This window comes from Balaenoptera ricei, chromosome 16 (assembly GCF_028023285.1).
Source record: "Balaenoptera ricei isolate mBalRic1 chromosome 16, mBalRic1.hap2, whole genome shotgun sequence".
NCBI lineage: Eukaryota > Metazoa > Chordata > Mammalia > Artiodactyla > Balaenopteridae > Balaenoptera > Balaenoptera ricei.
Window position 1 is genome coordinate 404,136 of NC_082654.1, and position 27,181 is coordinate 431,316.

The 27,181-nt window shown below is 55.5% G+C and overlaps 1 protein-coding gene across 8 annotated transcripts in view; it reads right to left on the minus strand.

Moving 5' to 3' along the window:
- The window catches only part of KNDC1 (kinase non-catalytic C-lobe domain containing 1), a 57,427-nt gene that overhangs the window by 14,004 nt on the left and 16,242 nt on the right, over window positions 1–27,181 (minus strand). For 5 of the 8 annotated variants that reach the window (XM_059899729.1, XM_059899726.1, XM_059899730.1 and 2 more), the window contains exons 4-18: window positions 22,656–22,802; window positions 22,213–22,330; window positions 20,284–20,966; window positions 18,241–18,355; window positions 17,311–17,382; window positions 17,158–17,219; window positions 10,590–10,748; window positions 9,954–10,031; window positions 9,279–9,372; window positions 8,143–8,305; window positions 7,364–8,073; window positions 6,959–7,103; window positions 6,449–6,549; window positions 5,348–5,700; window positions 1,397–1,426 (exon numbers count right to left, since the gene is read on the minus strand). In XM_059899729.1, the coding sequence (XP_059755712.1) occupies window positions 1,397–1,426; window positions 5,348–5,700; window positions 6,449–6,549; window positions 6,959–7,103; window positions 7,364–8,073; window positions 8,143–8,305; window positions 9,279–9,372; window positions 9,954–10,031; window positions 10,590–10,748; window positions 17,158–17,219; window positions 17,311–17,382; window positions 18,241–18,355; window positions 20,284–20,966; window positions 22,213–22,330; window positions 22,656–22,802 (3,030 nt within the window). Of the gene's footprint in view, window positions 1–1,396; window positions 1,427–5,347; window positions 5,701–6,448; window positions 6,550–6,958; window positions 7,104–7,363; window positions 8,074–8,142; window positions 8,306–9,278; window positions 9,373–9,953; window positions 10,032–10,589; window positions 10,749–17,157; window positions 17,220–17,310; window positions 17,383–18,240; window positions 18,356–20,283; window positions 20,967–22,212; window positions 22,331–22,655; window positions 22,803–27,181 lie in introns of those variants that run through there. The other 3 variants (XM_059899732.1, XM_059899727.1, XM_059899734.1) reach the window with 3 other exon arrangements.

The window sequence follows — 27,181 nt, forward strand, 5'->3', positions numbered from 1 at the left end:
TGACAGCTGGCCAGCCCCAGGCATGGTCGTGGGAGTGGGAGTGGGGGGAAGATGGGGCAGGAGGGCATCACGGTGGTTCGAGTGTTAAATGAAAAGCTAATTCCTCCGCCACGTGGGCCACACCTCAAGCGCTCAGTGGCCACACGGGCCGGTGCAGCCCCATGGACTGCGCAGGTCTGGAACGTCCCATCGTGGAGCACGTCCTTTTGGATGGTGCCGGTTGAGGCTCGGCAGTAGGCGAGGTGGCCCCGTGCCATCGGCCTCTGCTGCCCGGCACTGTCTCGGCGAGGCCCAAGGGTCTGCACGGCACCCCCTCCCCCATGCCTGCTTCGTGGTGGCCCTGGCTTCCCGAGGACGGTGGCGGGGACCCCGGCCTGCGTTCCAGGGCACAGCTCAGGTCCAGCCCTTCACCCTCGGGCCGCTGCCCAGATGCTGACTTGAGAAAACTCCCCAGCAGGGGCTTGCGGGCATTGGCGGGGGCCGCCGTCAGTGCCTCCATCACCTTGGCTTATAAAGCGTGAAGTCTGTCAGCAGCACTTCTCTCATCACTGAACTGCAGACTGACTCTTAGAAAAGGACCGTTTTGACTGATTTTAAGGATAAATCTACACGAACCAAGATTCACAGGGCGGTTGGTGTGAACTGTTGTCACCTGCATGGCCACAGCCCGGCAGGCGCACAGGCAAGCGCGGCCCCCAGGCTGAGTCAGACTGGCGGGTCTAAAGGAAACACTCAGGATCAGCTGAGTTTAGGTATTTCCTCCCGGCCTAGCCCGACCGAGGGTGGTTCTCAGAGAATTAAAAGAGCATCAGTTCACTGGACAGATAAATGAGGATGATCTGAGGCCCAGCGGCTACTGGACTTACGTGGCCCTGAGGCGGACAAATATGAAGAAGTGAACAAATAAAACAATAGCCAGAAGGAAGCTGGAAGACCAGACATCAGAGACAAAGAGAAAGGAGGGATGAACCGAAATCGGTGCCATCCACCTAAACGCTGGGAGCAAAGCCTGTGTTGGCTGCGAGCTGAGCGGGTGCTCGGCTGGCTCCCTTGGCCTGGGGGATGCCCGCAGTGCTGGACACGAAATCACGGCCGGGGCCACGCTGCGCCCACCCCCACGGCGGCGCCGGGTGGAGAGACGCTGCCGCGTGGTCAGCGATGGGAGGAGCCGCCCGCTTGCCCTCCAGTGGCCCCGCCCACCCCAGCGCCTGGCCTGTTGTACCCGCACTCTTTTTGGGCAGCAAATGTGAAACATGTCCACTAGCTGTTTTATGCCTTTTGTGTTTTCCTGAGGCCCCTGTTTGAAAGAGACACAGCGGGTCTCAAAGAGAGTGTGGAACTGTGGCCGGGGTCGCCCAGCCCGCCCGCGAGGCAGAGGAGGGCACAGGGCACTCACCTGCATGTACTCAGGTTCCAGGAGACACGCCTTCCCAGGTGAGCAGGAGAAAGGGAGAAACATGGTCACTGGTCACCGTCCGGCGTTTCCCAGCCCACCTCACCCCCTGAGGATTGTCCCCCACGTGAGCCGCCCGCAGAGCGACGGTGGGACCCCGTGTGGGAGCCTCGTCCCAACCACGGGATCACGAGCAACTAAGAACGGATGCTGGCCCAGCAGATCTGGGACCTGGGCTGGTCTCAGCGTCCACCTTCAAGGACCAGCGACGTGCGATGCAGGGGGGCACCCGGGGCTCACCTGTGGGCATGTCTCCCTCCAGGGAGCAGCCACTCCAGGACAGCATGGGATCGAGGACAGGCCCCTCGGCCCTAACCAGGCACCTGCACAGTGGACCCACTGGCACCACCCTCCAGGGCCCTGAACACGACACAGGCTGACGACGGGGCTGCCTGCCCACAGGGGTCCACGAGGACGTGATGCTGCCCGCGAGCGTGACCTGTGACATCAGAGGTTGTGACCTGTGACGCCAGAGGATGTAACTTTTGATGTCAGAGGACATGACCTGTGATGTCAGAGGACGTGACCTGTGCCTTCAGAGGACACACGGGGACCAGCCCCCCACCCTGCCCAGCACTGTCGAGAGGAGGCTGTGGGCAAGTCCGTGTGGAGCTGCCTCTGAAGGGGCCCCGTCCTCCCTGGGGCTGGCGGCTGCTCCCGGGGGACGTGGGCTCCCAGCCCTGCCACTCGCCAGCCCTGGTCAGCAGGGGTCCCGTCCTGTGGTCCAGCTGAGGTCAGGGTGACACCACAGTGCTGCTGGTGGGACGCTGTGGACACCTGGGCTCGGAGTTGAGGGGTGGCGGGCGCAGGAAGCCCAGCAGGGATCAGGGACCCCCAGAGTCCCTTCTCTATTTAGATTCAGCTACAGTGACGTCCGCAAGTTCGTTTCAACCCTCAAGTCCCCAGTGCTCACCCCTCCCTACTTTTTTTTCCCGACTCATTCAAAATTTTTTTATTTTTAAATTTCTTAATTGTGACAAAATATACATAACATAAAATTTACCATTTTAACCATTTCTCATTGTGCAGCTCAGTGGCATTAGGTACATTCATTCACACCGTTGTGCAGCCATCACTACCACCATCTCCGGACGTTTTTCATCTTCCCAAACTGAAACTCTGTCCCCGTTAAGCACCAGCTCCCCAGACCCTGGTAACCACCATTCTGTTTCCTGTCTTGTCGACTTTGACTATTCCAGGGACCTCCTATAAGTGGAATCATATAGTATTTGTCTTTTTGAACTGGCTTATTTCCCTTAGAATAATGTCCTTAAGGTTTGTTGATGTTGCAGCAAGTGCCAGAATTTCCTTCTGCTTTAAGGCTGAATAATATCCTTTGTGTGGATGGACCGCATGTTGCTAATTCATTCTTCCATTCATGCACACTTGGGGTGTTCCCACCTTTATGGCTGTCGTGAATAACGCTGCTATGAACCAGGTGCACAAATATCTATCTGAGTCCCTGCTTTCAGTTCTTTTGGGTGTATATTCAGACGCTGAACTGCTGGCTTACGTGGGAATTCTGTTTAAATTTTTTGAGGCATTGCCAAACTGTTTCCCACAGTGGCTGCACTATTTTACATTCCCACCAACGTGCACAAAGATTCTGATTTCTCCACATCCTCACCGATGGCTATTGTTTTCTGCTTTTTAAAAAATCTTTTATTAATAGCCATCCTAATGGGTGTAAAGTGGTAGCTCATTGTGGTTCTGATTTGCTTTTCCCTGATGACCAATGGCATTGAGCATCTTTTCATGTGCTTTTTGGCCATTCGTATATTTTCTTTTACAAATCTATTCAAGTCCTTCACTTGTGTTTTAATCAAGTTGTTTGTTTTGTTATTGTTGAGTTCATCAGTTCTTCAAATATTCTTGATATTAACCTCTTATCAGATAGATGGTTTACAAATATTTTCTTCCATTCCATAGGTTGCCTTTTCACTCTGTTGATGGTGTCCTTTGATGCACAAAAGGTTTTAACTTTGAAGTCCAATTTGTTTACTTTTGTTGCCTGTGCTTTTGGCATCATATCCAAGAAAGCATTGCTAAATCCGTCATGAAGCTTTCCCTTATGTTTTCTTCTAAGAGTTTTATAGTTTTAGCTCTCATGTTTGGGTCTTTGGTTTTCTAGTTAATTTTTGTATATGGTGTAAGGTACAGGTCCTGGTTCGGTTTTTTGCATGGGTTATCCGGCTTTCCCAGCATCATTTATTGAAAAGACTGTCCTTCCTTGTTGAACGGTCACGGCACTCTTATATGTGTGATAGTTTATTCCTGGGCTGTCTATTCTATTTCATTGGTCTATACGTCTGTCTCTGTGCCTGTCGCACACTGCTTTGGTTACAGTAGCTTTGCAGTAAGTTTTGAAATCAGAAGTGTGAATCCTCCAGCTTTGTTCCTTTTCACGATTATTTTGGCTGTTGGGGTCCACTTGGGATCCCGTATGAATTTTTAGATGGGATTTTCTCTCTGTAAAAAGGGCCGTCTCTCCCTGTTTAGTTCAGCCGTCCGTGTCAGTGTGGATGCACAGATATTCCGCACTCTTGGGTCAGAGTCCAATGCTGCGTTACTTCTTTTATAGCTCCCACCACTCCAGCTGGTTCCTGTGACCTCTGACACACCCTCTTCATTGTCTTCTTGATCATTTCCTTACTTTCGGGCACCAGAGATGTTCCCGGCTCCTATTTTTTTTTGTCCCGGTCCCAAGATCAGCCATTTCTCCAAGGAGCCCTGGTTCCTTTGACTGAGAATGGCATTAGAAACCAAGAAGCGGGCACTAGGTGTACTCACTGCTTCCAGGCCCTCTCAGCTGACGACTAGGAGCTCTGTGGGTGCACACTGGGTTCTCCGCCACCTCTTGTAACCACCTCACAGCAAACGCTGTGTCCACGGGCCCCTTCCTGCCGGCCGAGACCCCAGGCTCCTCGTGACCCTTCAGTGTCAGAGCGGCTCCATTTGGGAGGACCTGCTCCGTACTCGGTTGCGAGGCCTGCGCTCGTTTTGGGGTTGTCGTGAGCGCTGCCCCATCACTGATGCTGCACTCTGTCCTCTCGTCAGCCTGCGAGTCCCTTAACTGCCCCGCCCCCGCCTCCCCAGCCTCCTCTTCTGTGACAGCGGGCGGAGCAGTGGCGCCCCGCCGCGCTGGCACTCGCTGCTGGGGACGGGGACCGGGACACTTAGTACCTCCGAGTGAGCTGCGCTGTGCACAAACGCACAACAAAGAAAGGGCACTGGAGTGGGAGGAAGGAGGCCGGGGCTCAGGGGTCAGTATGTGGGCCGGGGGCCACCCTCTCCTGGTCACAGCTCTGGGCTCTGACACAGAGACATCGGGCTTCCCCAACCTGGATGCCGCACGGGCTGGCCAGGCCTGGACACTCTCCAGTCTAGGGCGTCCCCTCGCCCTGCTGACCCGGGAGGAGCCCAGGCTGCCCCTGAGCCGGGGCGGCGCGCAGGGTGCGCCGCCCACCAGAGACGCCCCCTGGGGCCTGCCCCGAGCTGACCGCCACGGGCCAGGTGCTTCTGTGCTGCTTTTCATCTCGTGATGCTGCCTGAGGGCTGACCTTGATGCCCAAACCCGACTGTGGTCCCCAGGGTGAGGTAACCTCCTGCCAAATGTCCCCTGGTGGCCAAGAGCCGAAAGAGAGAAAAGCCATTTCCTTTCCCCGATGTGGGGGACGCATGCAGGAGCACAGCCCCCCTGTGCGGACACGCAGAGAGGGGCCCAGACCAGCGTGGCGGCTGCTGGTGACCGACGGCACCAGGGCTGGGAGACACGGGGGCCCTTCTGTCCCCCGAGGAGCCCGGGAGCGCCAGCGTGAACCCGTCCTCACGCCCCACGGTGCCCTGGGGCCGAGCACCCTCCCCTCCAGCGGTGGACAGGAGCCCGGGACTCACCGGGCCCTGGGCGTTGGCGGCGGCGCACCCGGCGGCCTTCTGCCTCGCCAGCTCCTTCACGTAGCGGTGCACGTCGGCGCTGAAGCAGTCGGCCTCGTAGAAGGCGCTGCACCAGCCGGGGCTGCAGCTCTGCAAGCCTCCTGGGCCTGCGCTCACGGACGGGCCGCCCTCCAGGGGCCGGGCTAGCCGGGCCGCTGCCTCAGAGCCCCCAGCCAGGCCCCCGCCCTGCTGCCGGGCCTCTCCTGCCTGGGGCTGCTGCTCTCTCCCAGCTTTTACCGACTTCTGAGGCCGAAACCCCACCTCAAAGTTGCTTCGTGAGAGCTCGTCTGAGTCCACGCCCGGCTTCTCCTTCCCTGGACAGAGGAAGGGGGGGGCGGGTCACACGCGGCAACAGGGGTTCCCGGGGGGAGAATCCGCCCCTGATTACAGAGAGGCGACAGGTCCCGAGTAGGGGGCAGGAGCCCCCTCGGACCTCCGCTCTAGAGGAGCCGCGAAGGGTCCTCAGGGTCGGGGTCCCTCGGTCCCCTCCCAGATGGGCTGCCATGCAGGGCAGAGTTGTGGCAGAGACCCGAGGGACCTTTGAACTGTCCGTAAACAGACAAAGCAGAGAGTCCCCCAGGAACCAAGGGTCCCAGCTGGTCATAAGCTGCTCCCTGGGCCTCTCCATTTTGCTTTCCAACTTCCCAAGCGTGCACACGGTACGGGGGGCTCTCACTGCCGTCCTGTGTGTGACTGTAGTCACACAATCTAAAGGACACGGTCCCCAAAGCCATGTCCCACTCAGATCGGTTTTGGGGAAATTACAAAGATTTTAGTTATCAGGGAGTCCTGGCTATGGATCTAGGAAGATACGCCTCAGGGTCTTTAAATGGCACGTTTCCAAGAAAGATGCAGAACCCCCCATCACCAAGCTGCTGGCCCCAGCCCCTGCCCTTGCTGCCCACCTGGTGGCCTGGGGAGAATGCCCCCCTTCGCAGTACAGACCCCCCAGAGGAGGACGGGCCCTGCCCTTGGGACCCTGGAGAGACACAGGGTAACCTGGCCCCAAGGGTGGAGAAGATCCAGCTGTGGAGGGTCTCAAGCCACAGCCCTCTGTCTCACCCGCTCCAAGATGTGAGGGCCTTTTGCCGGACGGTGAGCAGGTGCTCGGAGCGCTGGTCCCACCGCCGCCCTCGGGCTGTGACCCAGCCTCCTCGGAAGTGCTGCCATCAGAACGGAGGACACTGCAGGCACCCCCGGGACCCTCCCTCAGGCTTCCCCTGGGAGCGAAGCGGGGGTGTCGGGGACTGAGGCCCCCCCAGACCTCCAGGACGGCCTGGCCACAGGCCACAGACATCACAGACATGGGCCCTTTAGCAGAGGACTTTCTGGGCGTCCGTCTCTTGGGGTCCTTCGATGGCTCCCCCAGTGATGTGACCCCACAAGCCCCCTTCCTGCCAAGAGGAGCGCTCGCCTGAAGGGAGAGCTTTGGAAGCAGAGTGGGCCTCGGGGCCGGGAAAGAGGGGCCCAGCAGGCGGCCGCTCTGGGGAGGGTGAGGAGCGGGCCACGGGGGCAGGAGGAGGGCCCTCGGGGCACAGCGGGGGTGGGGAGGCCACAAGGAGGGGCTCTCACTTCTCGGAGGGCGACGTCCTCCCGTTCACCACTCTGAAAAGACTCTGCAGCAATCTCTCCCCCCAGTAGAGGTCACAGAACTTCTCCGATATGGCCCCACAGAAAGTGGCATAGGTGAGGTCTTTCAAGGCGTAAATATACTCCCCTGAGTTTGCAAAAAAACCACGGGGGTGAGTTAAGATGTATGAGCGCTTTTCTGGGTTCCCCTGGTCCCGGGAGCTGGCGGGGGCGGAGAGCACAGCGGGGGGGCGGGGTGCAGCTGGCTTCCTCTGCTGGCCGGCCCCTGGGGGTCTGCCCTTTGTGCAGAGACGGGAGGGTGGGGGGCCCTCCTGTGGTGACCTCCCCCAGCGCACGGCTCCCCCCGGGCCTGTCCCTGGTCCTTGGGCCCCCGTGGCCCCGTGGTACCCATGATCAGAGCCTCCAGGCCGTGGTCCAGGTAGCCGTCAAAGGCAAACTCTTCCTGGATGAGGCGTGTGGCCTCCTGCAGCGATGGGCAGGCTGTCCCCTGTGGGAGGGGCGAGGCGTCCACGCTGGACGGACAGAGCTTGTGGTCCGCTGGGCACGGCCACTCCGGGTGACCTTCTGGGGCCCGGTCACCCCACTCCCTGACAGGGGCTCCCCCGGGGCCGTCGGGACTCCCTGTGGCTGACGGGGGGCCCTCGGGCTCCTGGCCTGGGCCCTGGGTGGCCCTGCTCCTGGGCGGCTTGGCTGGGTGGCAAGGACTGTGGGGGGCTGCGGTGGGCCCGGGGGGGCGGGGCCCGAGGCCTCCACAAGCAGCTGCAGTTGGGATGGGTTCCTTCGGCCCTCGCTCCGGGGGTGGCATCTGTGTTGTCATGGGCGGGGCCGGGGCCGGAGATTTGGGCATCACCAGTGAAGCCCCTTCCAGCGGGCTGGCCGGGGCAGGGGCTGGGGGGCTGGGGCAGCCCTGGGCTGAGTCTCTTGGCGCTGACTCTCTGGGGGGCTCTGGGGAACCGGGTGCTGGCTGGCTGGGCGTCTTCAGGTCGGTGGCCGCTCCATGGGCCTCGGAAGCCCGCTTCCCATCACCCTCCCCAGCCAGCCGGCCTCTCCTCTCCTCAGGCCTCTCAGCCAGCCCCGAGGTCAGGGCGAGCGTGTCCCTGCGAGCAGAGAGGAGAGAGAGTTCAGGGGGCCCGGCAGCCCGCCAGCCCCTGGGTGGGGACACTCACCTGGCGACACTGGCATTGGCAGCGAGGACGATGGGCCTGAAGTGAGTGGCCGGGGAGGAGAACGCCTCTGGCAGCAACGTGGCCCCTTGGAGGCAGGAGGGTTGACCGGGCACCAGCCCCTGCACGGCCACCAGCCTGCTGTCACTGCTGATCTGCATGAAGCCTGGAGACAAACATGGGGTGAGCAGGGTGGGTGCCGGCCCTAGTGGGTGCTGGCCTTAATGGGTGCTGGCCTTAGCGGGTACTGGTCTTAGCGGGTGCTGACCTTAGTTGTGTACTGGCCTTAGTGGGTATTGGTCTTAGTGGGTACTGGCCTTAGTGGGAGCCGACCTTAGTGGGTGCTGGCCTTAGCGGGTACTGGTCTTAGTGGGTGTCGGCCTTAGTGGGTACCGGTCTTAGTGGGTACGGGTCTTAGTGGGTACCGGCCTTAGTGGGTACTGGTCTTAGTGGGTACTGGTCTTAGTGGGTGCAGGCCTTAGTGGGCACTGGTCTTAGTGGGGTGCAGGCCTTAGTGGGTACTGGCTTTAGTAGGGGTGCCGGCTTTGGTGGGTGCTGGTCTTAGTGGGGTGCTGACTTGAAGGGCCCAGGAAGCCTCAGGGGCACTGGGAGGAAGGGAGACTCCAGGGAGAGGCCTGAGGGAGGGGCCTGGAGTCCAGGGCTGCCCCGAGCAGGGAGGGAGGGGGTGCGGTGCTCGGTGGGGGGCTGGAGTGATGGAAGAGGCCAGAAGACCCAGCCACAGACCGGAGGCTTGGACGGGCCTGTGGGGAAGGGTCTTCGTAGGCAGCAGGGGGCGGGTGGGTGCCACTGAGGCGCAGACAGGGCAAGACAAGAGCTGGGTCATCTGTGGGGCGCGGGAGTGGAGGCGAGTCGCCTGCTCTGGCTGCTGGTGAGACGGGAGGGCTGACCCGAGTGAGGCCTGAGAGGCCGGGGCCAGAGGGGCCGGCAGGAGTCCAGAGCAGGGCGGCTGGGGGCCAGCTGCGGGCACGCTGCCTGCGGTCCCGGCCATGCCCAGAGGTGGCCTCCACTCGGGGCTGGATTCCCGGAGGCAGCCTCTGGGGGGACGGCAGCGGGGGGCAGTGCGGGGCGAGGGGCCTGCAGGGCAGGGGCGGTGGGGACGGGCCGGTCCCGGGGCCCACCTGAGCCGGGCCTGGGCGCAGCTGCTGTGCTGGGGCTCAGTTCAACCACCGAGAACGCGTTTTGCAGACCGATGGTCTCTTCCTCCTGGCAAACCTGGGGCAGAAGGACACGACAGCTCCCGGTCGGGATGGGCGCAAGGCCCCGGGGGTGCAGAGAGACCCCCGTGGCGCGAGCCCCCCACCTGTGCTGACACGCAAGCCTGTTTCTCTGGAGCGGGAGCCCCTGGGGCGCGGGGCTTCCCAGTGCAGCAGGGTTCCGGTGGGTTTCCGGGGCGTGGGAAGACCGCCAGAACCCACACTCCCCAAGTTGCTGTGTGCTCCTGTCTACATCCGAGGGACCCTGTCACTGCCCGACGGGGCCCCGGCCGGTCAGCACAGCAGGACGCCGACAGGCACTGCGGGTCCCTCGGTGGGACCCCCAGGGTGCGCCCCCGCCCGCACCTGCCAGGGGTCAACAGAGACCAGGGTGTGGGCCTGTGGGAGGGGCTGCTCTGTGAGCTCGTTCACGGTGGAACGAGCCAAGGAAAGTTGCGTCAGGAGGATGAAGAGTGCTTTGCCTTCCGCCCTAGAGTCTCCACGCATCTATTCAGTAAACAGGGAAGAGCAAGGGGCCTCATCTCCGCGGCCCCAGGGGCGGATAAAGGGCCTGCGGGGTCTCCGCGGTGCCCAGCTTACCGTGCAGGTCAATGCCCTCAGGTGGGCTAGGATCTTTCTGCTGTCCATGCCTCTGTGCAGGAGGTAACCGCTGCAGGTCTGAAAGCAAGCACGGGCCAGCGTCCAGCACGCCTGGGGCGCCGGCCCGCTTCACTCCCTCAGCGGAGCCCGTTGGAGTGTGCGGTGGCAGCCGGGCGGCCCGGGGGCTTCTCTCCAGGAGGACCCCACAGCCCCCCTTCTTGGGGAGAGCCACGTGCACCCCAGCCTCGGGGGCCTGGGATGAAATTCAGAGTCTCTAGCTGTCCTTCCTGGCTGTCCTGAGCTGGGAAGCCACGGAACGACAGGGCTGCCACTGACCCAGCCTGGGGGACCCTCGGAGGAGTGCGGGCAAGTCGGGCATGTGGGGGACGCGCTGCATGGGGTCAGGGGTCAGCGCTCGGGTCCAGGACACCCCCAGCCACTCTCCGGCCGGTGGATGCACCAGAGACACAGGACCATCTGGGGGGAAGGCCGGCGCTGAGCAGCAGAGACCCCCCGCCGCCCGTCCACAAATGAAGCCATGTCCTTCCCCGTCCAACAGCACTGACCTGCCCCAGAAACAAGAACCCGTGTCCCGGGCCCTGGACCTTGAGCTGGGGCCCCCCACAGCGCAGTTACCTCGATGGCCTCGGCCGCGGATGGCCGCTCCTGGGCGCTGCGTCTGGCCATGTGCAGGAGGAGGGTCTTGAGCCTGCGTGGCAGGGCCAGCTTGTGGTCTCGGGGGACGCTGAACTTGGCTGCTGTCCACAGGACCGCGGCCACGCAGTACACAGACGCCTGGGTGGAGGAGGGGGGACGGCCGGCTGGCTCAGCAGACCTGCCCCCGCTCGGGCCCCGCCAGGGGCGCACCCGGGCACCATCCCCCAGGGCTGGGAGGTTCTGCAGAACCTGGAGGCCCCACCGCAGACCCTGAGGGCCTGGCCTGGGAATCTGCATGGTTAACAAGTACCCACAGGCCTTTAAGTCTCAGTGTGACCAGGACGACCTGGGGCCCCGGCTGGACCTTCCCAGTTCTCTCTCCACGAGGGTGAAGGTGGCACCTCAGGGAGCCTGAGGCCAGGAGTCCCCCAGAAACCGTGCTGTGCTGCTAAATGGCTAAGGACAGGCTCTCTGAACAAAAACCCAGGCCTCTTGGTACACAAGAGGTTTATTCTAAAATTTGCTGATAAAAAGGATGTGTCGCATGCGCTTGAAAATAATCACGAAAAGGGCGACGCTCTTCCCTGTAAGTTCCATGGAGTCAATTGCTTCTCCCCGAATGCTTTCCCCGATGTTTACCCTGCTCCCGCATCTGCAACCGACCTGTGACCAACACGTGGTTCCGACGTACACGTGGCTGATACCTTTGTTTCTCTCAAAAAGTGAAAGAAAGTGAAACCAGAGACACAGCTGACATCTGTGCTGAGTCAGGTCACAGTGGCTGAATCCTCAAAGGAGTATTTCCCAGAGCTTTTGTACAGACCTGACACACTTTTCAGTTTAATTGTGTTGTTCATGTTTCCTCCATTACGTCAAGTCTAGTCAATTGACAAAACAACGAATCAAGCCTTGAGTTCAGCATTTGCTGATTTCCACGGTGTGAAGACTCCCGCACGGCCAGCTCCAAGCTGCCAAGGTGGTGCCAGTGAGCCGGGGAGGGGGAGAGATGGGGGGGGCCCCCTTCCTATAGGGCTCCCGCCCAAGAGCGCAGATAACAGTCAACTATAGCAAATCATTAGGAAATTCTTAGTTTTGAGTATTTATCAACCTTTAAAAAAATTAAGCTTTTTACTTTGAGATAATTGTACATTCACATACAGTTGTAGGAAATAATCCAGAGGGACCCCACGTACCTTTCACCCAGCTCCCCACCGCAGTGATGTCTTACAAGGCTGTAGTGTGGCATCACAACCTGCTCCCTGGCGTGGACGCTGGGAGATGCAGGACATTTCCATCACCAGGATCCGGCCTGTCCCCTCCCAACTTAGTCGCTGGCAACTACTCATCTGTTCTCCATTTCTTAATTTCATCATTTCATATAAATGGAATCACACGATAGGCAACCTTCCGGGGCTGCCTTTTTCTCGCGGCCCCAGCATGCGGTGGTCGTCTCATCAACACTCCGTGCCTCCCACTGCTGCTCTGCGGTGTGGACGTGCCACCCACTGAAAGACATCTGAGCTGTTTCCAGGTTGTAGCTACTGCAAATAGAATTGCCATAAACATTCGTGTCCAGGACTTTGTGTGAACATAAGTTTCATTTCTCTAGGAAGAATGTCTTATGCGTGCAACTTCTGGGTTGTATGGTCGTTGCATGTTTAGTTTTGTAGGAAACCAGCAAACTGTCTTCCTAAGGGCTACACCATCTTGCATCCCCCTCAGCAGTGGATGAGGGTTCCTGTCGCTCCACATCCTCGCTAGCATTTGGTATTGTCAGTGTTTTGGATTTTAGCCTTTCTAGTAAGTGTGTAGTGGTAGCTCATGGTTTTAATTTGCATTTCCCGAATGCCACATGAAATGGAATACCTTTCACGTGCTTATTTGCCATCTGATACCTTCTTTGGTGAGGTGTCTGTTCAGATCTTTTGCCCATTTTTTAATTGGGTTATTTGTTTTCTTACTCTTCACTTCTAAGAGCTTTTGGCATATTTGGGATACAAGTCCTTTAACAGATATGTGTTTTGCAAATAGTTCTCCCATCTGTGGCTTGTCTTCTCATTCTCTTAACTGTGTCTTTTACAGAGCACAGCATTAAAATTAAGCATTTAATTTTAATGAAATCTAACATCGATTGTTTCTTTCATAGATCATGCTTTTGGTGTGGTATCTGAAAACTCGTTGCCTAGATTTTCTCCTATGTTATTTTCTAGAAGTTTTATAGCTTTGAATTTACTTTGAGGCCTATGTTCCATTTTGAGTTAATTTTTGTGAAAAGTGCAACAAGGTCTGTGTAAAGGTTTTCTTTGGCCTGTGGATGTCCTGTTGTTACAGCACCACTTGTTGAGCAGACCGTCTTTTCTCCAACGATTGCCTTTGCTCCTCTGTCAAAGACTAGTTAACTGTATTTGTGTGGGTTTATTTCTGGGCTACTTTGTTCCATTTATTTTTTTGTCTTTTCTTTTGCGGAAACCACACTTGATTACTGTGGCTTACAGTAAGTTTTAGAACTGGGTAGTGTCAGTCCTCTGACTTTGTTCTTCTCCTTCAATATTGTGTTGGCTATGCTGCGTCTTTTGCCTCTACATAAAAACCTAAGAATCAGTTTGTTGACATCAACAAAATAACTTGCTGGGATTTTCATTGAAATTGCATTGAATCCATAGATCAAATTGGGAAGAACTGACATCTTAATAATATTGAGTCTTCCAATCCATGAACATGGACTATCTCTCCATTTATTTAGATCTTTTTCGGTTTCTCTCATCAGAATTTTACAGTTTTCCTCATATGAATCTTATACACATTTTATTAAATTTTATACATAAGTAATTTTTTTGGTGCTAACGTAAATGGTATTTTTAAAAAATAATTAATTAATTAATTATTTTTAAAATGGCTGTGTCTGGTCTTAGTTGTGGCATGCGGGATCTTTCATTTCTGTGCATGGGCTTCTTGCTAGTTGTGGTGTGTGGGTTTTTTCTCTCTAGTTGTGGCGTGCAGGCTCCAGGGCATGTGGGCTCTGTAGTTTGCAGCAGGCAGGCTCTAGCTGAGGCATGCGAGCTTAGTAGTTGTGGAGCGCAGGATTTGTTGCCCCGGGGTATGTGGGATCTTAGTTCCCCGACCAGGGATCGAACTTGTGTCCCCTGCGTTGGAAGGCGGATTCTTTATCACTGGACCAGCAGGGAAGTCCCTGGTATTGTATTTTTTTTTTTTTTTACTTTTTATTATTATTTTTAAAAATTTATTTATTTATTTATTTTTGGCCGCATTGGGTCTTCGTTGCTGTGCGTGGGCTTTCTCTAGTTGCGGTGAGCGGGGGCTACTCTTCGTTGCGGTGCGTGGGCTTCTCATTGTGGTGGCTTCTCTTGTTGCAGAGCACAGGCTCTAGGTGCGTGGGCTTCAGTAGTTATAGCATGCGGGCTCAGTAGTTGTGGCACACGGGCTTAGTTGCTCCACGGCATGGGGGATCTTCCCGGACCAGGGCTCGAACCCATATCCCTGCACTGGCAGGCGGATTCTTAACCACTGCGCCACCAGGGAAGCCCTGGTATTGTATTTTTAATTTCACATTCCAATTGTTCATTGCTGGTAAACAGGAAAGCAATTGACATTTGTATTTTAATCTTCTATCTACAGTCTTGCTACAACTGCTTATTAGTTCCAGGAGATTTGTTGATTCTTTGGGATTTCCTACTTAGACAATCATGTCACCTGTGAACAAAGACAGTCTTATTTCTTCCTTCTCAATCTACATCCATTTTCTTTTCTTTTCTTGTCTTACTGCATTAGCTAGGACTTCCAATATGACGTTGAATAGGAGTGATGAGAGGGGACATTCTTGCCTTTTTCCCAATCTTAGGGGGGAAAGCATCTAGTTTCTCACCATTACTTATGCTACCTGTTGGCTTTTTTGTAGATATTCTTTATCAAGTTGAGGAAATTTCCCTCTATTCCAAGTTTGCTGAGAGTTTTTATTATGAATGGGTGCAAATTTTGTCAAAAGCTTAGCACCTATTGTTATGATTTTTCTTCTTTAGTCCATGTGATGTATTACATTGACTTTCAATTGTTGAGTCAGCAATCCATACATGGAATAAATGCCACTTGGCCAGTTTTAAATTTTGATGAAGTTCAATTTATCCATTTTTCCTTTTGTGGAAAACTTTATGGATAGTGCTTTTGGTGTCAAGTATAAAAGCTTTTTGCCTAGCCCTCCATTCCAAAGATTTTCTTTGATATATTTTTTTCATCAGCCTTTTGTAGTCTTTAGCATATAAGTTCTGTACATGCTTTGTTAGATTCACATCTAAGTATTTCATTTTTGGGGGAGTGATTGTAAATGTACTGTGTTTTTAATTTTGGTGTCCACATGTTCATTGCTAGTATATAGAAATACAATTGATTTTTGAATGTTTATCTTATATCCTGTGACCTTTCAAAACTCAATTCTAAGTTCTGGGAGGCTTTTTTTGGTAGATTCTTTGGAATTCCTTGGAATTTTCTATGTCGACAGTTATGTCGTCTGCAAACAGTATTATTTCTTCCTTCCTGGCCTTTATGCTTTTTACCTGCTTTTCTTGCCTTATTGTAGTGGCTAGAACTTCCAGTACAATGTTGAATAGGGTGGTGAGAGTGGGCATCCTTGCGTTGTTCTTGATCTTAGGGGGAAAGCATTTAGTCTTTCCACTAAGTATGATGTTAACTGTACAGTTTTTTTGGTAGATGATCTTTATTAAGTTGAGGAAGTTTCTTCTATTTCTATTTTTCTGAGTTTTTTTTTTTTTAATAAATGGGTGTTAAATTTTGTCAAATGCTTTTTCTGCATCAATTAATGTGATCATGGGATTTTTCTTCTTTAGCTGGTTAATATGTTGGACTACACTGATTGGTTTTCAAATACTGAACCAGCCTTATGTCCCTGGAATAACCCCCACTTGTTTATGGTGTATAATTGTTTTTATATCTTAGTGAATTCTATTTGCATATATTTTGTTAAGGATTTTTGCCTTTATATTCATGAGGGATATTGACCTATATACATATTTTTTGTACTATCTTTATCTGGTTTTGGTATCAGGGTAATATTAGGCTTCATCAAATGGATTGGGAAGTGTTCACTTCTGTTTTCTGGAAAAGACTGTGTAGAATTGGTATTAATTCTTCTTTAAACATTTGGTATACCACCCCAGTGAAAACATCTTGGCCTAGAGGTTTATTTTTGAGAGTTTAAAAATTACAAATTCAATCTCCTCAACAGTTATGGAGCTATTCAAAGGTCTGTTTCATCTTGGGTGAGTTGTAGTCTATGTTTTTTGAAGATTTGGCCCATTTCATCTAAGTCATTGAATTGTGTGCAGGGAGTTGTTTGTGGTTTTCCATTATCCTTTTGATGTCTGCAGGGTCCGCAGGGATGTCCCCTGAGTCATTCCTGACACTGGTAATTGGTGTCTTCCTTCTTTTTGCTTTGTCAGTTTTGCTAGAAGTTTGTTAATATTACTGGTCTCTTCCAAGAACCAGCCCTTCATTTCATTGGTTTTCTCTACTGTTTTTCTGTTTTCATTTCATTGAGTCCTGCTCTCAGCTTCACTGCTTCCTTCTTTCTGCTTTGGGTCTATTTCACTCTTCTTTTTCTTGGTTCTTGAGGTGGGTGCTTAGATTACTGAGTTGAGACTTTACCTCTTTTTTAGTTTTCAGCATACGAGTCCTGTACATGCTTTGTTAGACTTACATCTAAGTATTTCATTTTTAGTGATTTTGTTTTTTTTGAGGGGAGGTTGCCTTGTCACTGCTGGGTGATGGTGAAAGTCCCAACTCTTCCTGAGGCCTCCTCTGACTGACACTCCCACCCCGGGAGGGGCACGTCTCACTGATGGGCAGGGGTCCTCGTCACAGGCTGGATGCTCAGCCTTTTCCGACAGCACCTGGCCTGGGTGGGCCGCCCTCCCTTTGTCCTGGTGCTCCGGCTCCAGCATGCGGGCTTCCACTGGGCTTCTGCTGTGTCCGCTGGTGTTTCCCAGATGTGCTTCCTCATCCTTCACGTGTGAGGCAGGAAGGACACCCGGGACTCTTAGGACCGTTGCTCCCCGGGCCCAGGGCCCTGGCCTTCCTGTCCTCACACGCCAGCTTTCAGAACGGCGTGCTTTGTTTGGGGGCAGGGAACTTACGTCTCCCCCACGTCCCCGAAAGCAGAAGTTCTACCTTGGTTCTGAATATAATTTACCTGATTTTAAGTCTGTACAATTGAAGCTGTGTTTGACAAGCATCTGGCACACATCCCTGAAAGTTCAGCCGTGGGGTCTTGTGAGCGCTGCCTGGAGCTGAAGTCCAGGCTCAGATGTCACCCCTGTCACCCTCCGGGAGGCCCCTGCAGAGCCGGGCTCTGGACGCAGGGGCTGCGTTGGGGGGGGTTGCCTTGACTCCGCTGAGTCCTGATGCTGGGCCCATCCTCTCCCCACCCCCTCCCCCTCTCACGCTCTCTGGACGGAGGGCGTGGGCACCACGGAGGGGGGTAGGGGGCCACGGGAAGGGGTGGGGAGGGCCCAGGTACCTTTTCAGTCATCAGCTTTTGCTCTGCGACCTCGGGAGCCAGAAAGAACGAGTTGTAAGCACCTGAGAGAGAAAACCCCAAACCCACTGAGCTTTCCTTCAGCCTTGGCTGTTGGAACCAGAGCGCAGCCCCCGGGGGGGCCCACTTACGCACCGCTGGCAGGAGGTGGCCCGAAAAGCACAGCTCCATCCTCGGCCACCAGCACGGAGTCCAGACACAGGTAGGCTGCAAGGGAAGGCGAGGGTCAGGGCAGCTGTAGACTCACTGGGGGACCTGGTCCCCCTCAGGGCCGGCAGAGCCACGGTCGTGGGGCAGCCCCCTCTCTCAGCCACCCCACGGGCTCCCAAGCCACCCAGGGAGTGCGGGGACGCCGGGGCCCTTGCTGGACACAGCACAGGGGCCAATTGCTGGCTCCCTTTCCCAGATGCCTGGGCGACAGGCCACGGAAGGGCCATTTCAGCCAGCCCCGCCACCCCCGGACCAGCCTCCCAGCTGCCTGGGGCACAGGAGCTGCGGGAAGAGGAGGGGGACAGAGGGACGTGACCCACCCGCCGAGCGCGGCCCTGGGAGGGGTCCCGGGGGAGGCTGGGTGCCAGCGTTTGTACCCACAGGCCTGAGGCTCACAGGACCCGAGGGAGGCCAGAGAGCAGCGCCCCTGCCCTGGTAGAACCACCGTGGGGCTGGAGACCAGTCACTCTTCCTGGTAGGGCTGAGCTTCAGGGGCCACAAACCAGTCTAACGTCCGAGGACCGCCCCCCCCCCCCCCCCCGCCCCAGCCAATCTTCGTCTCCTTGGGGACAGCGTCGCCCCTGCTGAGAGGGTGTGGGCCAGGGCCCCCGCACAGCTCCTGCCCCTCCTCAGCAGGAGGAGGCCCACGTTTTAAGCTGCCCTCTGACCCCCTTGGTCCTGAGACCAGAGTGGATACCCCTAGGCCGCCCCCGGCTCACAGGGTGGACACTGCCACCCGGCCCCAGGCTGTCCACACAGCCTGCACAGGCGACAGAGGCCCCGTGTGGCCCTGGGTCCTGGCCCGGACATGCTGGGGGTCGGCGGGCTGGACGAGGACCCATGGGAGGGCGTCACCTGGGTGCTGGCCGTGCGTCCGCAGGGTGCTGAGGCAGGCGTGGGACAGAGCCCAGAGCTCGTACTCCTTGAAGGGCCGGCCCAGCTTAGACAGGAGGTCCTGCAGGGAGACGCCCTGGGGGGGCGGGGGGAGGAGCCACATTCAGTGTGTGGGCACCTCAGAGGGATGCACGGAGGAAGGCGACAGGGCAAGGACCACCTCAGACACGCGGGGTCTGCCCCACGCCGCGCACTCATGGCAGGACGGGCTGGGAGAGTCCCCACGTCAGCACTGCAGGCGCTGGGGGTGCACGCGGAGAATCCAGCACCTGTGCACGGCCGGTGGGAGCGTAAAACGGTGCAACGACGTGGAAAACAGCACAGAGGCTCCTCAAAGAATCAGACGCAGGATTACCACCTGACCCAGCAATTCCACTTAAAAGCAGGGTCTTGAAGACGCATTTGCACACCCATGTTCACAGCAGCATGATTCACGAGCGCTAACACGTGGAAGCAACCCAAGTGCCATCGGTGGATGGATGGATAAGCATTACGTGGTCCATCCATACGATGGATGTTATTCAGCCTTAAAAAGGAAGGGAATTCTGACACAGCTACAACATAGATGAAGCCTGAGGACACTCTGGTCAGTGAGATAAGCTAGTCACAAAGGGACAAACACTGTATGACTCCTCTTATATCAAAGACTAAGGGTAGTCACACCCATAGAGACAGAAAGTAGATTAGAGGTTATCAGGGCCGGGGGGAGGGGATGGGGTGTTTAATGGGGACATAGTTTCAGTCTGGGATGTTGAGAAAGTTCCAGGAATGGATAATGGTCATGGTTGCACAACAGTGTGAATGTACCTAATGCCACTGTCCTGTACACTTGAAATGGTTAAGATGGTAAATTTTATGTTATGGGTCCCCCTTCCCTCGCACCGCACCACCCCCGCCCCCGCCATTAAAGTCCCAGAGTCAGAAGAATGAGTTCAGCTGGAAGGGAGTTCTCTGCTTTGCGGCCACGGGAAGAGCTGGGAGTACAACCGCCCGCTTGGACACAGAAGTGCTTGTTCAGAGGAAGGTTCCAGAGGCAGTGTCTTCACCCCTCCTGGACCCCCCTCCGCGCCCAGGGTGTAGCTGTCTCGGTCCTGAGACTTCCCTCCCTGCCTCATCCAGCCTGTGCCTGGCCAGCGGCCCAGGTTCTGGGGCACAGGGCCCCCCAAGCCTCCTGCTACATGTGGGGTTGGAGCAGCCAGCTTTGCACCCAGGACATGCTCTCCAGAGGAGATCTGGGTCCCTGACTCTGGACCAGCCCTGACACCTGACGGGTTGTGACCTGTGTGGGGGCCGAGGTCTGGTGGGCCCTGATCCCTTGAGCCTTTGGGGCAGGGAAGCCTGGTGGTTAAGACCATGGCTGGGCTCCCAATCAGCTGTGCCCTTCAGCGACCGCCCACCCTCCTCATGGCGGCCCCAAGCCTCAGTTTACCCATCCGGGAGGTGGGCTGTCTGTGAGGCTGGTGGGCATTTGAAGGCGAGCAGAGCCCTGGGCTCAGGCCTGAGGTTTTCACCTCGGTGCCTGGGCGCTCTGTGTACACGAGTGTGGTCGTGTGGGTGGACATGGGGAGGCCAGTGGAGATGGTGTGGGCTGAGCGGACAGCACGTGGGCATCGAGCACGTGTCAGCGCGCTGGGGTCTCCAGGATGGACTTTCATTTTAAAGTAACCATATTTTTCAAGTAAATTACCCTCAGGTGCTTGCTTATCAGGATATGAATAAAAATGTAACTCAGAGTCTGCCCTCCCCTTTGACCTCTGGGTCAGCAAAGCATGGTGGGAATGAAGCTGGTGGAGTCGGCACTGCCCCACAGACGCACGTGTGTTGGGGCCACCCAACACCAGGGGACTTCGTCCCAAGACGCTCACAGGGACCCACCTTAGGGGAGCGACTTACTTCTTACTCAAGAACCCAAGCCTGCGGAGGGCGCGCGTGCGTGGGTGCATGTGCATGCGGGTGCGTGTGCACGCAGGTCCCTCCCGGGCCCCGCGGGACACGGTCACCCACCTGCTCCAGGGCTGCTCCGCCCGGCTCCCCGGCTCTGTCCGCAGTCCCGTCATCAGGCTCGGGAGCCCCTGGGTCTCTGCCGGCATCGCGAGGGCCCTTGGAACCGGGCGGGGGGCTTTCCTCCGCGGGGCCCCGGCCACGCGCCCCCCTGTCCCCGCCGCGCCGGAGCTCGGCGTCTCGCTCCGGCCACAGACTGGATTCGGGCTGTGCCTGGAAGCTGGTAAGGCCATTTTTCCCCTCCGGAAAGGGCTTCCTGGGGTCTGGAGGGAAGAATTCTGGGGCCGGCGGCTGGGTTTTCGTGCTGGTCAGCGACAGGCAGAGGGCGCCGGCCTCGGGGCCGCAGGGCGGCAGCCGGGGCAGCGTCTGCACCTTCCTCAGGCAGCTCCTCTCCAGGAAGCCTCTGTCCGGGTCCCCCAGGGGCCGCTGGGCGTCCAGGAGGAGGCAGGCCAGCCTCTCGGGAACCAGCCCCTCCTGGCCCGGGCTTTCTCCGTTTTTCACAGGGGCTGACAGCAGAGCCTTGGAGGGCGGGGTCCCCGGGTGCTCCAGGCCTTCTCCGGCAGGGCTCGGGGGCCGGCTCTCCAGGGCAGGCAGGGCCGCTGGGTCCGCGGAGCGGTCCCCTGCCTGCCTCTTGGGCCCCACGCTTTTTGCAGCCAGTCTCTCCCTCCAGGTGATCTCACTGACATCTGCGCAAAAGCAAGACGTGATTACAGCCGAGGGCCACGGCCAGGATGGGCCTCCCGCTGCAATCCCCGCGCTCACGGCCACCAAGGCACCCACTCCTGCAGGACCCCTGGACCCCACCCATCACAGAGAGCACGGGGCCTCCCAGGCCCCCCAGCCCTTCCCTCAGGACTGGCCCAGAAACGTCCTCATCTGCTTCCTTAATCACACCATCTTGGCTAAGTAACGAGTCTCCGAAGGCTCCCCGTGCCCCCGCCGCCCAGCCCAGGATGAGCTTCCCGAAGGGTTTCCTAAGGCCTAATTAGCTCATCCAAAGAGCACATCGTTTTGCTATTACAATTACACAAGTGATGCTCCCCAAAGGAATAAATTAAATCTGGCAGCAGCCCCAGCTCGTCCTGACGTACAATCTTCCACACACACGTGTCTGTGTGAACCCCTCTAGAGACACACGCCCTCCCCTCCCCGTGGCCTGCAGCCCCCTCGACGGAGCCTCTCTCAGTGTTAACGGCCTCCCTGATGTTAGAGCCGCCAGCGGGCCTGGTGCTGCAGTGTCACAAATGCCAACTTGGTGGGAAATGCCGCTCGCTTGGCTGGGGGAGGGGCCCTGCCGCCCCCAGAGGCTCCACACCTCCCCTCAGGACCCTCCAGGCTCCCTGCTGCGAGCACAGCGCAGAGCAGACGCTGGCATTTGTTCAAAGTGCCACCCGAGATTATGCCTTGTGAGCCATGAAAATCCAGATGCTTCAGCAACAGCTTGTGTGGCCGGGTAGTAAGTGGCCACCAGACAGGCGGTGCTGCGTCCATGTCCCCAGTGTCCCCAACGCCCACAGAAGAGGACAGAGGTGACCAGTCCTGAGGGCAGGCACTTCCCACATGACCTGCCTCTCACCTCCAACTGTGGGTCAGAGCGGGTGAGTGTGTGCACGTGTGCAGACGTGTTTGTGCGTGTGGGAAACTGTGGGCGTGTGCTGCGTGTGCACGGGGGTGTGCTTGCTGTGTGAGTTAATAGTCTAAATAGGTGTGTCCGAGTTTGCACATGCGTGTATGTTTCCATGTGTGCTGTGGGAGCACATGTGACCTGTCTGCATCCGCGTGCATGTCAGCGTGGGTGGCCTGCACGGTGAGTACGCCGGCGCGAACGTGTGTGTATGTGAGCGTGGTAATGCTTGTGCACACCCATGTGTGCATGCGTGAGGGCGTGCACATGCCTGGGCGCGTGTGCGGCTCGCCCACCTGTGCGCTTACCTTGAAACGCCGCGAAGGACTCGATGGAAAGCACCCTCCTCCCGGCGGCCGAGAGGCTCTGGCACAGGCGGCAGGAGGACGCGAGCTGCATCTTCTCCTCGCACAGCGCGATGATGTTCTGTGACCGGGGCCAGCGCTCAGCCCCGCCCCCCGGCCCCCGCCGCCCCCCCCCACCGCTCTAGGCGCCGGGATCGCGAAGCGGGGCGTCCTGGGCTTGGTGATCCCCGCGGGGCAGAATCTGCTTCGTGAAACCAGCAGATTCTGTCCTGCCCGTGACAGTCATAATGCACGCCGTTCGTCACAAAAATGTAAAGAAGTCGGGAGCCCGGGGGACCGGCGGGTGGGGGCCCGCGTGTGCGTGCCGGCTGTGCGTGCACGCTGGCCGGGGGCGCGTGGGGCTCCGGGCCGCGCCTGCGGGAAGCGGGGGCTGCCTTCGCGCTTACCTGCAGGTCGGGCCTGTCCCCGGGGTCCTCGGCCTGCATCTGGCCCAGCAGCGCTTCCAGCTCCCGGCTCAGCCTGGGCTGGGGCTCGGGCTCTGTCACATAGTCGAGGGCTGCCTTCAGCGTGGCCCCCAGGGAGTAGATGTGAGCCTGCGGCGGCACCAGAGAGCCGGCTGGGCGCGGGGCAGGGCCTCGCAGCCTCCCGGGGCGGCATGTCCCCAGGCGGCCGCCGCCCCTCGGGGCCAGGAGCACCTGCTCCTTACAGGGCCGCCTCCCCTGCCCCCAGCGCGGCGATCCCCGCGGCCCCGAGCCGCCCCCGTGCTCTCGGGCCTGCGGTCTGTGCCGGCCCCGCCGCACCAGCCCCAGCCCACCTCCCCGGCACAGGCCCTCGCCTGGCGCCTGCCCTGTCTTCAAAGGGCCAGCCTTTTCTTTTTCAGGTGTATGCTTCAAAAACCGATTTGAGGAGGAGGAAAGGCAGGTTTCTTGCAGTCTGGAAGTCAGGGTTTTCCCTTGTGTGCGTGGGGCTCTTCTCCCCATGCCCGCTGGGACAGGCTCACAGGGAAGGCCTCGGCCCCCGGGTCCTGCCGATCCCCGTGGCCAGGTGTCCTCCAGCACCACCTGGCCTTCTCGCCTCGTCCCAGGACCGCGCACGTGGGGCCTCATCATCCCCGCTTCACTGCCAGGACGCTGATACCAGAGAGGTTCAGGAACCTGCCCGGGGCCACACAGCCGGGCCAGGAGGAGCTGTGAGGGCCCTGGGCCGTGTGGCTCCAGAGAGGTGGGTCACACAGCTCAGGAGTAGAGGCCGGGCCCCCAGAGGCCGGCTCTCCCCACCTCCCTGCCCCAGTGCTCCCCCCACCCCAACCAGTGAGTCCCCCACCTCCAGCCCTGGGCCCACGCTGGTCCGGGGTCAACTCCTAGCCAGGGCCAGACTCAGCATGGCTGAGTGGTGGGGTCCTGGCCCTCTCCCTGGGCAGCCTCGTGACCTGTCAGGGATGTCTTGCCTGGCCTCCTCACATGACCCTCAGACCCCACCTTCCCGGTCTGTGGGGAGGTCTGGGACCACCGGCTCTTGCTGCTGTTCTCGGGCTGTCTGGTTTCCACTGGCCGCCTGGCTGAGACGTGCCCTCCTGACCCACCTCCCTGCCAGCGTCTCTCTCAGGAGCTGGGCACGTGGGGGTCCACCCCTCGCCACTCAGGGCAGTTCCTGCGTTTTGCTGTTGTGACCAGCGCTGCAGTGGCCGTCCTCATGGGGACGTCTTTGTGCACCCACAGTATGTCCAGGAAGGCTCAGGCCCCGCGAGTGGGGGACCAACCTGGGCGACGTCCGTTCCGTCTGCAGTTTTTGGAGCTGCTGAGGAGCTCCACTCGTGAGTGACCGGCCCAGCCATGTGCGTGTGTGTCTGTGTGTGTGTCTGTGCGCGTGGGGGGGGGGGGTCGTCAAACCCCTCCCCCTTCCAGCTCGCGGCCTCTGCAGCTTCCCCAAGCTCAGTGTCTCGTGCTAACCTGCATTTCTGTGACCGTGAACGAGACCAAGCATCTGTTCATCTCTATTCGCTGTTTTAAATTTTCCTCTTTCTGCCCATTCATGGACTTTGCTAATTTGTCTGCCGAGCTGTTGCCTGTTTTGAGTGCACCCGTGGCACATGAAGGGGCTGATCCCTGGTCTGTGTGTCACACGTATGTTCTGTCACTTATGTTTCAACTTCTTCATGTGTCTTTTGACATTCAAAAATTCTAATGTTTAATTTGTGAAAATGGATCATTTTTTTATTGGCTTCTTAAGAGGACCTTCCCTAGCCCAAGACAATAAAAACAGCTTACTTCTGCTTTTTCCAATACTTTTATAATTTTAAAGCATCTAGCTCTAATCCCTGTGGGTTGTATCTTTGAGCTGGCGCGCTGCAGGGATCCAGTTTTGTCTCCTTCCTGATGGAGAGCCACCTCCACCTCCCACACTGTTAAAGAAGAGCCCACCCTCTGTCTGCCCTGAACCCTCGTCCTGCTGCCCTCAGCTCTCCAGGGCTCCAGGCTCTGGCTGGCCTCCCCTCCTCTCACTCTGTGTCTCTCCCTCTGTCCAGACTATGCTACTGTGCTATTTTAATTATGGTAGCTTCAGAGTGCATTTTCTTTCTTTCTTTCTTTCTTTTTTTTTTCTGCTCAGCCATGTGGCTTGTGGGATCTTAGTTCCCCAACTTGGGATCGAAGTGAAAGCGCCAAGTCCTAACCACTGGATTGCCAGGGAATTCCCCAGAGTGCATTTTCATACCTGGTGGACAAATTGCCCTCCATTTTTTCCCCAAAAATGTTTGATTATTTTCACATTTTTCAGGTTTAAAAAAATATATTCCCCCATTCCCATTTAAAAAAAAAACCCCAAAACATTGGAATTTTATTGTAACAGCACTGACGTTGCAGAATTTGGGAAGGACCAACATCATACAAGATGAAATACTTGGATGTCAGCAAGATGGCTGTCCCTAGACTGTATCCCCCTCAACAACAATTTGGCATCCATCTGTGGACAAAATTTCCTTTGTGGGAGCTGTGGGATCCAGCAACATATACCAAGGGACCTGGCAGGAGTCTTGCCCAGCTGTGTGTCAGGTGAGAGGCAGACAAACCTCTGTCCTGGTTGTGGGCCCTTTAGCTAGCCTAACTAGGGAAAAAAAGAGAGGATTCAAATAAATAAAATCAGGAATGAGGGACGAGACATTACACCTGATACCACAGAAACACAAAGGATCATAAGAGACCACTATTTATATGCCAACAAATTGGATAGCCTAGAAGAAAATGGATGAATTCCTAGAAACCTACAACCTACCAAGACTGAATCACGAAGAAATAATCTGAACAAACTATTACTAGTAAGGAGATCGAATCAGTAATCAAAAACCTCCCAACAAAGAAAAGCCCAGGACTAGATGATTTCACTGGTGAATTCTAATAACATGTATTTAAAGAATTAATACCAATCCTTCTCAAATTCTTCCAAAAAATTGAAGAAGAGGGAACACTCCCAAACTCATTTTATGAGGCCAGCATTACCCTGACAACAAAGCCAGATAAGAACAGTGCAAGAAAACTATAGACCAATATCCCTGATGAATATAGATATAAAAATCCTCAACAAAATATTAGCAAACTAAATTCAAAAGTACATTAAAAGGATCATATACCATGGTCAAGGGGGATTTGTCCCTAAGATGCAAAAATGGGTCAATATACACAAATCAGTAAATGTGAGTCACCATATTAATAGAATAAAACATAAAAATCATATGATCATCTCAATAGAAGCAGAAAAAAGCATTTGGCAAAATTCAGCATCCTTTCATGGTAAAAACTCTCAATGAACTGGGTATAGAAGGGATCTCAACATAACAAAGGCCACATATTACAAGCTCACAGTTAACATCATACTCAATGGTGAAAGGTTGAAATCTTTTCCTTTAAGTTCAGAACAAGACAAGGATGCCCACTCTCATCATTCCTTTCCAACACACTGGAAGTTCTAGCCAGAGCAATTAGGCAAGAAAAAGAAATAAAAGGCAACCAAACTAGAAGGGAAGAAATAAAATTGTCTCTATTTGCACATGATATGATCTTATATATAGAAAATCTTAGATGCCACCAAAAATCTTTTAGTAACAACGAATTCAGTAAAATTTCAGGATACAAAATCAGCATGCATAAATCAGTTACATCTCTATACACTAACAATGAAATATCTAAAAAAGAAATAAAGAAAATAATCACACTCACAATAGCATCAAAAACAATAGAATATTTAGAAAAAACAATAAAATATTTAGGAATAAATATAACCAAGCAGGTGAAAAATCTGTACATTGCAAAGAATAAGACTTTGATGAAAGAAGTTGAAGACCCAAATAAATGGAATGATATCCTGTGTTCATGGATCAGAAGAATTAATATTGTTAAAATGTCCATCTATCCAAAGCCATCTATAGACTGAATGCAATTTCTATCAATATTCCTATGGCATTTTCATAGAAATAGAAAAAAAAATCCCCAAAAGTTTGCATGGAACCACAAAAGACTGCAAATAGCCAAAGCAATCCTGAGAAAGAACAAAGATGGAGGCATCACACTTCCTGGTGTGTGTATTACACAGCTCTAGTAATCAAACCAGTATGGTATTGGCATAAAAACCATCACATGGAACAGAATAGAGAGCCCAGAAATAAAACCACGCAAATACAGTCAACTAGTATTTGACAAGGGAGCAAAGAACCCTTACTGGGAAAGGGCAGTCTCTACAATAAGTGATATTGGGAAAACTGGACAGCCACATGCAAAAGAATGAAACTGGACCTGTATCTTACACCGCACACAAAAACTAACTCATAATGGATTAAAGAATTAAACATAAGACCTGAAAACCACAGAAATCATAGAAGAAAACATGGAAAGCTCCCTGACATTGGTCTTGGCAATGATTTTTTTGGACATAACACCACAAGCACAAGCACCAAAAGAAGAAACAAATAAATGGAACTACA